Source organism: Lucilia cuprina, chromosome 3 (assembly GCF_022045245.1).
Source record: "Lucilia cuprina isolate Lc7/37 chromosome 3, ASM2204524v1, whole genome shotgun sequence".
Classification (NCBI taxonomy): Eukaryota; Metazoa; Arthropoda; class Insecta; order Diptera; family Calliphoridae; genus Lucilia; species Lucilia cuprina.
The window spans coordinates 15015924-15028850 of record NC_060951.1 but is presented as its reverse complement, the minus strand read 5'-3'; the positions used below and the strand labels follow the sequence as shown (position 1 = coordinate 15028850).

At 28.8% G+C, this 12927-nt stretch overlaps 1 protein-coding gene across 6 annotated transcripts in view; it reads left to right on the top strand.

Moving 5' to 3' along the window:
- Positions 1-12927, top strand: part of LOC111683130 (protein trapped in endoderm-1) — a 78741-nt gene that overhangs the window by 42390 nt on the left and 23424 nt on the right. The window contains exon 1 of one of the 6 annotated variants that reach the window (XM_046945577.1): positions 2976-3229. The exons of 4 other annotated variants lie outside the window; for them this stretch is intronic. In XM_046945577.1, coding sequence (XP_046801533.1) covers positions 3227-3229 — 3 coding nt within the window. In that variant the 5' untranslated portion in view covers positions 2976-3226. Of the gene's footprint in view, positions 1-2975; positions 3296-12927 lie in introns of those variants that run through there. One more of the 6 variants, XR_006940133.1, reaches the window with a different exon arrangement.

Here is a 12927-nt window from a genome sequence, read left to right as displayed (position 1 = left end):
AACAGAAAAATGGTCTCAAAGCACAAAAGTACTAATTTTTGAAGTCCTATTTTTTGTCCCCGTTTTGATCCAACTTTCGCAACAGCACTATGCTATATCATATTTCTGAAACTTTAAAAAGCATAATGGAATACATTTTGGATTAAGTATTTTTAACCGCTTTTCATCCATTTTACCATTTTTGCCCTCCTAGTTCAAGTTTTGAAAAACGATATCGCCTATAACACTTTCCAAGGATAGAGCTACCATCGTTCCAAATTTCAAGAATATCAGTTCAGCCGTTTAGGCGTGATTGAAGAACAAACAAACAAACGAACAGACTAACAAGAAGATTCATAATATATATAAGTATATTAGGATTAACATTTTTATATTTTATTAGGGCTTTTTTACATTAAAAGAGAATTTAAATTATGACTATTATTACAATGTATAGTAATGTTAAAAATGTATTACGCGTTTGTGCGTTTCACCTTAAAGTCGGCTCAGAGTTACTTTCCGAGTCGATTAAGCTATGCAATTTAACACAAACTCCTGACCATTCTCTAGCCCCGATATAAACGGACCATCCAAGGCCCATAATAATTATTTCTTTACAAAAATCTGCAAATTTGTTTTTTTATAATTCTACACTATCTATATCCAGTGTACTTTGCTACCTTAATTGCATTGTAAATAAAAAACACTACACAATTTTGAAAATTATAAAGAGCCAAATAGACAAACATACTGGTATTTTACGTTTGTGTAAGCCCAATTCACGATCTGGTGTATTTTTGCAATTGTAAATATTTGCTATTAATTGTGAAATATTTTTTCAGCTTTTATTTACAACACTAATTGAAACACACAAATTACGCGAATTTTAGCTCTAAATTTGTTTTTACCTATGTACATCTCCGGTGGTTCTAGAATGTATATTATAATCTTATTTGTCGCCTTATATACTTTTTTCATTTGTATTTTTTTTAATAATTTTTTATTTTTTGAGCTGTCAATTTGTATTGCAAAATGTTGAGTAAATAAAAACTACATATTTCAGTGTAGTATTTTTATAAACCTTATCATGAGTATTTTTGTATATTTTAGTAGTGTATTGTAAAAATATAATAAACCATTTGCAAATGCAATGATACAAAACCATTTTCTATGATGGTCTTTACATATTTGGGATGTCACGTAAATTATTGCAAGTTCGCCAATTTTTCCAAGTGTTAATTAAGATTTTAATGTAATCTATGAAATATTTTTATAAGCATCCTACGGATCAAGTTGAAGATGGTAGCTTCATTAGTTTCCCAGAAAAAATAATTTTTGTATATTTTGTGCAACGCCCCATAATACTCAAAATGTATACATATGGGAAGTGCCACTCCGTCTACTGCTAGGCTGTATGTATGTTGAAAAAATGTGAATTTTGAAACTTAATAAAATTTGAACCCAAATGCATTTTGGATAAATTTCGTAATCGAGTAGCTCCGTATGTGGAAAAAGCTACCCTGGAAATATTTTATATCTTAACAGTAATAATTATTTCAAGACAGTTTAATACTGGTTTTGTTCAGATTTGCCGTTTTTTCCAGACCATTTAATTTTTTTTGGTCTAAAGTATGTAGTTCTTATTTTTTTGTTTGAATTAGTTTATAAGACTGTAAGTATGTCAAAAAGTGCATACTCCGTTTTAAGAAGTTGTGTCAATCAACTTCAATCGGGAGATATTACGTTTTAAAATATAAACAGTTTTATGGTTATTTTTTCTTTTTTTAAATAAAAAAAGATTTTACGCATAGACGTACGAACTAATTAAAAAAATTAATTACATATGCATAATTAATTCAAATGGACTCTAGCTTAATGTATTTATTTACTTTTCTATGCGGGGAAGTTTTTGTTTAATTTACATAATCAAAAATCTCTTCAGAAACTGTATAAACTTTGAAATCCGATTAATACAAGATATAATTCAATCGTTAATAGTGATAACCAGGGAAATCGAAAATATGTTCTAAAAAAGTAAGCTCTTTAAATATGCAGTAAAAAACTCAAAATATGATCTTAACATTTTAAAATATGTTCAAAAAATAAAAGTTTTTAATTAACATTGAAAAGCACAAAATGGCTGAAAATGTTTTGAAAAGTTCAATATAAATATAATGAAATATTTTATTTTACAAGAATTTTTTTAAGCATTGATTCATTTCGAAGTAAATAACTACATTAATTTTTCCAATTTTTTTGGTGTTTAATTAGTTTGTGTCCAAACTAAACAATGATTTAATTGCTGTCAAACAATTCATGTTAAACAGTCATACTGTTTTATTCCAAGTTTTTGTAGTAATAAATATAAGTAATAAAAAAACGCAGCAATATTTAAACAAATTATTATTATGTAATTGAAAAAACAATTTTCAATTTCTTTAAAACTAATTTCAAATAATCAAAATAAATAATAATAAAAAATTATCGATATACATCAAAATAGAGTGTGCGATGAAGTCAAATCAATAAAAAGTCCAGCGGTTTAATTTTGTGCGTGAAAGGGTTAAATATTTAAATAAGGAAACAACAATAAAATTAATATTAAAGATATAATCTTATATGCCCTTCACCATAGCATATTTAAAAAAATATTAATTATTTATAAAATTTATATCTATTTTATTGTTGCCATTATTTTATTTTTATAAATAGCAAAACAAAAGAAACAACAAAAACGCTAAACGAAATAAAACACACAAAAAAAGCAAACTACAGAAGGAAATGGATAAAATTTTCAGTCATTTATGAATCGATTTTACTGATTTTAAATAGCGAGCAGAGCAGAAGAATTCGGCTAGTTTATTTTCAGGAAATCAAAAAGCATCCCGGTCTGGCATAGGTTTTTTAAAATAAATCAGTATGTAAAGTGATGGTTATGTGACTCCCTTTTATTGCATGCAAAAATTTCTTGAATTCATCAAGCGAGACATGCACGATACAACCGCTGATACAATGTGAGAACGTTGTTTACGAAATTGTTTTGATTTTTTTGCGAGTTCTACAAACTGTCGGAATATAAAAATGCTTGCGTACAACATTATTCTATTTTACTCTTCATTTTGTGTTGACCGCAGATCAAGTAACATCGTGTGTGCGTAAAAAACAATAAAAAAAGAAAAATTAATAAAATGTTTGTTTATTATAAAAAATAAGAAAAAATGTAAAATTAAATTGTAATTATACGCACATGGTACTAACATCAATCAATAATTATTTTTACAAAATAAAGTTGTATTAAGAGATTGTATTTAAAATTGTAAGCAAAGTTTTTTAAAAGGTCGAATCGTGTATGCCTTGCATAAGAGATTTTTTATTAATATATAGTACTATATAATTCGCAAGATAATTTTTAAATCAAATTCTCTATTTTCAACCTATTCTAGACAAATTAAGCAAATTTGACAAGTTAAAATTCATATAAGATATTGATTTGCAGTGTAATCAATAACGTAATGTACACAAATATATTTAAATAAATATTTGCATTTAAGTTATATAAAACCAATATTTACATATATTTAAAAAATGAGAAATTCATATATGGAAGAAACAAGTAAGAAATTATATTCGGGCATGGCCGACCATATAGTACCCTACACCTGTTACAAAAATAAAATGTGATTTAGTTTACATTATAAAGCATTTAAGTTGAATTGTACCATGCCTCAGATATACTTAAGACGGAGATAGCTTAATCGACTCCAAAAACGATTCTAAGCCGATTGGTATACTTTAAGGTGGATATAGGAATTTTGTACGTTTGTGGTGTAGTCTATAAAAAGTCCTTCTCGGCGGGTTCAGTTGTAAGGGGCTAGGTGAAATAATGGACCGATGTTAAACATTTTCATTCACTGTACCATATTGGGTACCCTGTACCCTGGTGGGTATATGACCAAAAAATCTCCTTTGATGTGTTTTTGTCTAAAGCGGGCTCTACATACTTAATTTAATGTTTCGTATTTCATTATTATAGAAAACTCGAAAAGTACCTTTTGAAAGACGAAAAAGTACAAAAAATTCCTTATTATGGGTTCTCATCTAATTCCGAATCGATATACTTAATTTCATGTTCCTAGGTTCAATATTATAATATATATAATATAATAATTATAGAATATTCAAAAAGTACCCTTTGAAAACCAAAAAGTTCCCTTTTATGGGTTCTAACTTAAGCCAGGCTCCACATACATAATTTCATGTTTCTAGCCAATAACCACACTAGTGATGCTTTCGCTCTGCTACTCTTATTTTGCTGCTCTCGCTCTGCCTTGTTTTTATAAACAAGAGTACAATAACAAAATTTACCGTATGATTATGTATTTTGTTTTTAGCAATTTCAGTCTGAGCTTGAAAAAATATAAATTTTTGATAAAATTTTCAGAGATTGTCTCGGATTTTTGCTCATATCTCCGGTATTTATGGACCGATTTTGCTGATTTTATATGACGATCTTCTCAAAAGCATGTCTAACAGAATTATTGAAGATTCGGATCTCGGCGATATCTGGGGTCCTCTAAAAACTGATTTCAACAAACACACAGACGGACAGACAGACGGACAAACAGACAGGCAGACGGACATAGCTTGATCAACTTTATGGGGTCAGAAAATTATATTATAAAATTACAAACGGAATGACAAACTTATATATAACTTTCTCACAAAGGTGAAGGGTATAACAAGTAAGAGTTCTATATTCGGCTATGTCGAATTTTATATACCCTTCACGATAATGTGTTAAGAAACGATTTTTTTACAAAAAATCAAAAAATAACAATTGTAAAACGGTAAGGTACAAAAAAATCTATGTCTTGTAACACTAACAGACTAATAGAACAACGTTAACAGGTGCCTCAACGGCTCTGAAGTTTTTTAATGCATTTACAAAGGGGAAAATATCCATTTAGTAATAAATTTTGCGCTTTATTGTAAAGGAATCGCAATTCGGACATAATAAGCATTTCAGAATGATATAAAATACAAAAATTGGTTGAAATTAATAAAGTTATTGCAAATTCCCCAGGCCCTTAACGTGTCTCACAGAAATTATAACGCGAACTTGTTGTCAGCTATTGTCAAAAAAGTTTGAATTTTTCAATGGCAGTTTCAAACCTCCAATTTTAATTTTTTTGTCAACTAATTTCAAAATTTTTAGAAGATCTCATGGGTATTCATAGACAACAGATTTCGCATTTTTTTGTAAAATTTTAGATAATACGTATTAATTCTTTACTGTTGCTCATTTTAAACAAAGTATTTTCAGAGTATTTAAAACTAGATAATATAAAATATATATCTCAAATCGGACATTCTTTTCCCATAAAATTTGTTTAAAGTTCAAAGGTCAAGTTTTGCAGAATTTGTGAATTCTCAGTATACCATGTCGAAATATTATTTATTAGTTTAGCCAAGTTTAATAAATAGGACTTTAATTCTTAGTATTAAGTCTTATGTTTAAAATAACAGCTATAAAAATAAAATGAATTGTTTTGAATACATGGGACAAATTTAATCCCGAAGTTCAAAAAATCTTAAAACACAATTTAAATAATGCTATAAAATTAGAGGAATAACAGAAATAATACAAAAAATTACATATTAGGTATAAAAGCTTATGAATTAACCCTTTTTGACCACATAAAGTTTGTTTGTTTAGACATATTGTATTGAAAATTTAAAAAAGGATTACATAAATTAACAGTTTCAAAAAAAAAAAATCTTTTAAAAATGCAGGATGCACTAAGTAAGGTGAAATCATCAAGGCAGCTGATTTCTATTTGTTGATTGTAAAAGTGCTTGGGTTTTGTCAAAAATAATTTATTTTTATTTTAACATTAAAATTAAATTTGTGTTTTCAAACTAAAAAAAATTCAAATCAAAAATTATGAATAATGATAAAAGGGTTTCAAATGAAGAATATCAGATGAAGCACCAATAAGACGTTGTCCTGCTGCGAATACAATTTAAATGCAACAACCGGTTTTATATGTAATATTGTGAAATACACAACAAATTTTGTTTCCAATATTTATTATTTTTCAATTTTAGAAATTTCATTTTGACAAAACCCATACTCTAAACAAACATAAAATATTGTGTTTGTTGCGGTTGTTGCCTAAACGCTCTCACCTTACTTATTACATCATGTAAAAATGTTAACATCAAGTTGACTCCATAGTCAAAAAGGGTTAAAGTATACTTTTTTATAATTAATATATAATTTTTGGTATCTATTATTCCTCTAATTATAAAGAGCATTATTCAAATAGATAAGTGTTTTTTCGAATTTTTGAACTTTGGTGTTAAATTGTTCCCAAGTGACTCAAAGGGTAATTTATCTTTCTTTTACTCTATTTTAAATATCGGACTATATACGATAAATTCCCGGAAATATCGCCCACAAATAAATATTATTTCGATATGGTACACTGAGAATTCACAAATATTACAAAATGTGACCTTGGATTCCACAGTATATGTGTTAAGAATGTCCGATTTTAATATATATTTTATATTATCTGGATTATAATACTTGGAACATACTTTATTTAAAATATACCACAGTAAATAATTATACATATTCTCTAAAATATTACAAAAAAATCGATTTTCCCGAAATCGTCCTAGTTCAAATCACAGGTATAGTTAATCTGTAAAAAATATTGATTTAATTTTTTACCGTTTAATAACCTTATTTATTGTCCATAAATCCGCATGAGATCTTCTCAATATTTTAATATTTGTTGAACAAAATTTCAAAAATCTGAAATAGGAGATTTGAAATGCAGTCTTATAAAGTTTGCATTATCTTATAAACACAAAAACTAACTAAAAACTCTGAGTAAATATAGATATATTTTAAGTAACAAAATGCTTTTTTTAGAATAAATCACATTTCGAATTCATGTGCTACGAGACACGTTATTGGCATGGGGAATTTGCTATAACTTTTAAAGTTTTCATGCAATGTGTTTTATATCTTTCCGAAATGCTTACACTGTGCACATTACGATTCCTTTACAATAAAATTAAAAATTTATTACTAAATATCTAAATTTGAGAAGAAACTGAAAAAATCTATATTTTTCCCTTGTAAATGCACTTTGAAACTTTAGAGCCTTTGCGGCACCTGTTAACGTTAACCTATCAGCTTAATTTTTTATAATACAGTTTCACAACCAAGAGAAATATTCAAGTGGGGGACGGGCAAAATTTTGTGGAGCACTTTAATGCATATGCTGCATGTTTTAATTTTTCTAAAGTTCAATATCTGAGAAATTTCAAAAGTACCAATGAGTCGATTTTATTGGTTCTCACATTATACTCTTGAAGAAAGAAAAGTCCTATTTATATGTCTGACTTAATCCGTGATCTACATGATAAATTTCATGTTTCTAGGTTCAATATTATAGAAATTTCAAAAAGTACCTTTTGTAGAACAAAAAAGTACCCTAAAGTTCCCTCTTATAGGTTCGCAATTCAAAAAGTACTTTTCGTAGAAAGAACAAGTAGGAAAGTATAGTTGGGCATACCCTACATCATGAGTATATTTTTAAAATTTTTACTTTTTATAAAGAAACTTTTATGTTGAATATTACCATAATTCCAAAATATTTAAACAATTTATTGATAAAAAAACTAAAATTTGCTATACAAATGTTTACAAGTCAATTGTAGACGTTTAAGACATTTTTTGAAGGGGGATTTTTTTGGGGGCTAGGGTCAAATAAGGGCCGATCCTTACGAAATTCTGCAGTGTCATTAACACTTATATAAAACTTATTTGTGCCAATTTTTAAAGAGATAATAGAGTATTTGGCGTAGTTATGGTATAAAAGGTTAAAATCGGAAGGTACGATTGTATGGGGGCTAGGTGAAATAATGGACTGATTTCAACCATTTTTAATAGGCTTTGTCCCTGTGCCAAAAACATGCTTGGTCCAAATTTCATCAAATTATCTTGAAAATTGCTGCCTGTACCTTGCGCACAAGGTTAACATGGACAGCTAGTCGGATAGACATACGGACATGTCTTAATCGACTCAAAAAATTATTCTGAATCGATCGGTAACTTTAACAAACATCAGCACAAACGTGTAATACCCCCACTATAGTGGTGTAGGGTTTAAAAAGTACCTCTTATGGGTACTAACGTAAGCCGGGCTCCAGGGTTGATTTTAAGTAGCGTATGGTGTAATCAGTTTTCAGTAGGGTTCTATAGTTGATACGAAAAGTCGACTTTTCGACTTTTTGTATTTAGTTAATGTCGACTTTTCGATTTTTTGCATTTAGTTAAAAGTCGACTTTTCGATTTTTTGTATTTAGTTAAAAGTCGACTTTTTGCATTATATGAAAAGTCGATTTTTCGGCTATATGTATTTTGTAAATAAGCGACTTTTCGACTTTTTCCGACTTTTTTCGACTTTTATTAACAAAGTCGACTTTTTTCACAGACGATAGTCGAGATATCGACTTCTTTGGAACAAAATGTCGACTTCGACTTTTTTCGACAAAAAGTCGATTGTTCCATTATTTGAAAGTCGATTTATTGAACCCTAGTTTTCAGATATTCAATACCTCTACAGGAAATACGATCCAATAGAACGCTACTTAAAATCAACCCTGGAGCCTGGCTTACGTTAGAAGGCAAGTGTATGTTGTTTCAATAGTTATTTCATTTCTACAATATTTTTCTTCCAATAACATACAAAATTATAATTTTCCACTACTTTAAATTCAATTTATTTTTTTCTCAAATATTACAAATTATTTATTTTAATTAGGGTTCTATAGATCGACTTTCGAATAATCCAACAATCGACTTTTTGTCGATTGTTGGATTATTCGAAGTCGACTATTTTGTAGTGTCCGACCGAACGTTCGGGTACGGGTTCGGAGTTCGGTAAAAAGTGAGGTTCGGCCAATGTTCGGTGTTCGGCGAAATTTTTACCGAACGCCGAACTTTTTATAAAATGTTTATTTATCATATTTTTACATCATCTAAAAGTTTTAAAAGTGCTGAAAATTTATTTACAGAAGTTATCATACATCCTGGCTGTACAATAACTTTCCGATTTCATAGGTACAAAACGCCTTTTTAACTGCTCATTTTTTCGGCTGATTTGAAAAACAGTTAACCAGAAAGTAATTAAATAGCTAAGAAATTTGAAACATTTAATTTGAATTATCTAGTATCGACTATAAATCTTTAATTTCATTTGTAAAATTGCAATTTTCTAGGTCCTTATTCTCAAACGATCTAGACATGTCAGTCTGTCTCATAAAAAAAACGAGAGGACCTAAACCAATGTTGCAGATTGATTGGTATTTTAAATAGTCAAAATCGGTTTACATTTCGACATGGCCTCCATATAAGGTTCACTTTAGAAAATGACTAACAGACTTAAAAATACTAGTATTGTTATGAAATTATACTTAAATTTTTTTAATGAACCAAAATTTCATATAAATCGTCAAATTTAAATTTGCGAATTGTGTTAAGTATTGTTAGTATATTATCTTGATATTATATATATTTTTTTATTTTTTTTTAACTAATTTTACTGATTCGATAAAATTTATTTTGATTTCGATACACATTTAAAACGAAATTTTAATCATAAATGCGTTTTTCATTTAAGAAAAAATCTTCGTTGTCACCGAACTTTGAAAACCGAACAAAGTTCGGGTTCGGCCGAACTTTTAAATTTACCGAAGTTCGGGTACGGTGTTCGGTACCGAACGAAATTTTGAGTTCGGTCAACTCTACTTTTTAATCATAAATGCATTTTTCATTTAAGAAAAATGTTATTGGTTGTCACTTAATCCGGGCTGTACAAACTTAATTACATGTTTTTAGGGTCAATAATTTAGAAAATTTCAAAATGTTCGACTGGTACGAACTAGTCGAGATAGTACTAAATAAAAGTACTTTTATAAATTCTAAATAACTCCGGAAAACTCAAAGAAGTACCACACGCAGAGAAAAACGTAGTTCGACATGGTTACTATAACTAAACTATGTTCACTGTAACAATATATTGTTATCAAAAACATATAATTGTTATTTTAATAAGATTTAAACAATATTGTTATTACTGTATTCATTTTCATGTTTATGGCAATTATAAATGAGTCTGATTCACTGAAAAAAATATATTTATCAATAACTTAATAATGGTAACGATGAAAACATATTACTTATGTTGCTAAATAACCATTAAATGTTATGTTGTTATATATTATACAACCATTGTATTAAAGTCCGACCGAACTCAAAATTTCGTTCGGTACCGAACTTCGGTAAATTTGAAAGTTCGGCCGAACCCGAACTTTGTTCGGTTTTCAAAGTTCGGTAACAACGAATTTTTTCTTAAATGAAAACCGAATTTATGATTAAAAAGTAATAAATTTATAACATTTAAAACCAAAATATGAACATCGGAAAGATTTTTTAAAAAGGGTCTTTAATTAGCAATTGGGCCAATTATCAACTAATTCCGAATCCCAGAGAGTGATAAATTTCTAATAATAAACTATTTTTGTGAAATGCATATATCTTAATACTTTTATTATTGGTTTTTAAACGATTCATTGACAATGATATAATTCTCTGTAAGAGCACGCAGAGAATAACATGGCTGTGGTTAAAATTATGATTGTAGTATAAACATATTATCGTTATTGTGACAATTTTAAAATATATTATGATTAAATACCGTCAAAATATTGTATCATGATATTTTTGTATTTATCATAAAATTGTTATACATTATCATATTATGATTCAACATAAACATATTATCGTTATTGTGACAATTTTAAAATATCATATTATGATTAAATACCGTCAAAATATTGTATCATGATATTTTTGTATTTATCATAAAATTGTTATACATTATCATATTATGATTCAAGGTGATCAATATTTCGTTTTAAATGTGGATCGAAATCAAAATAAATTTTATCGAATCTGTAAAATTACAGTTTCTAAATAAATAAAAAATATATATAATATAAATATAATATACTTACAATACTTAACACAATTCGCAAATTTCAATTTGACGATTTATATGAAATTTTGGTTCATAGTATTTTGAAGCCTGTTATGAACGTTAGTCATTTTCTAAAGCGGACCTTATATGGAGGCCATGTCGAAATGTAAACCGATTTTGATTATTTTGAATACCAATCAATCTGCAACAATAGTTTAGGTCCTATCGTTCTTTTAAGAGACAGACTGACTGACATGTCTAGATAGTTTAAGAATAAGGACCTAGAAAATTTCAATTTTACAAATGAGATCAAAGATTTAAAGTCGAAACTAGATAATTCAAATTAAATGTTTTACTTTTCTTAGCTTTTTAATCACTTACTGGTTAATTGTTTTTCAAATCAGCCGAAAAAATAACAGTTCATTTTTTCAGCTGAAAAAGCGTTTTGTACCTATGAAATCGGAAATTTATTGTACAGCCAGGATGTATAATAAGTTCTGTAAACAAATGTTCAGCATTTTTAAAACTTTTTGATGATATAAAAATATGATAAATAAACATTTTATAAAAAGTTCGGTTTACGGTGTTCGGTCATAATTTCGCCGAAATTTCGGTCGGACACTACATTGTATGTTATGTTGTTATAAATAACTATAATATATAATGTTGTTTTATATCTGTTGGTACAACATCAAAATAACTTTATTCAAACACCTCACACATATATTTTTGTGTGTGTTGTTTTACTCGACAATAATATGAGTTGAAATAATTCTCATTTGGTATTTCACTTTGTATAGAACAGGGATGTAAAATGAAATTTTTGTTTAAGCTGTTTACCTGTCTTTCTTGGATTTTGTATACTACTTATTGTGCTGTTTAATTGAAAATTAGATTTGTAGAATTATAAATTTAAAAACTTTCATCAACATCAGAATCAACTAATTCTTCATCCAGCTCATTGCGTGGAAATAAACGCTTATATAATTCCACAGCAAACTCTTTGGAGTATTTCAAAATGTGGTTAATAGTTGGGTGCTTTCCTGAACTTAAGTTGTAACGACACGTTTTTCCGCTGGTTGCCGGGATAGTCTCAGCGGAGTCCAGAGTCGTGTTGTTATCTTATTAAGGAGGATTAAAACACAGTTCTCACTTGGCCAGCAGCAAGCAGACTAAATTTAATTTCACAGCGACTCGCCTTTTATATCTATGTTACCCAAGTACTTTACAACAAACATCGTTCGTAACGATCGTACTATTGTATTGTTTGGTGCTTGGTACATAGTTGTAATATAATATTAACTGCTCGCTTTACCAACAGATGGCGTGCTCTTATAAAACGTTAAATTCAAAGTCATTACATAAAACAAATAAAATAGTATTTCATTGAACTAAACATAAAATAACAATTCACTTAAAAATAAACTAAAATTAAATGGTGGCAAAAACGAGATATTCGACTTTTGGCGTCACATTATCCCCTTCCTTCCCCTTGTAAAATTACGGGTTGAGCCATATTATGCGCATGTTGCCGGTTCTGGATAGCAAAATGCGATATCGCTGGCCATCAATGATCTTCATTATTCATAGTTGCTGATGGGACTTCCGGCTGCCCAAATCCTCTGCAATGCTTTGTTTGACGATGTTGATGACGTAGCTGACGATGTTGATGATGTAGCTGACGATGTTGATGATGTAGATGACGATGTTGACGATGTAGCTGACGATGTTGATGACGTAGCTGACGATGTTGTGTTTGTACTATTACCTCTTGGCTTTGTTGGTGTAACCATCTCGGGTGATTGCGTATTAGCTTGAAACCATAATGAAACTAAATTGATACATGACGACGGCGACTTGGTTAATGGGCTAAACCATTCACGGCCAG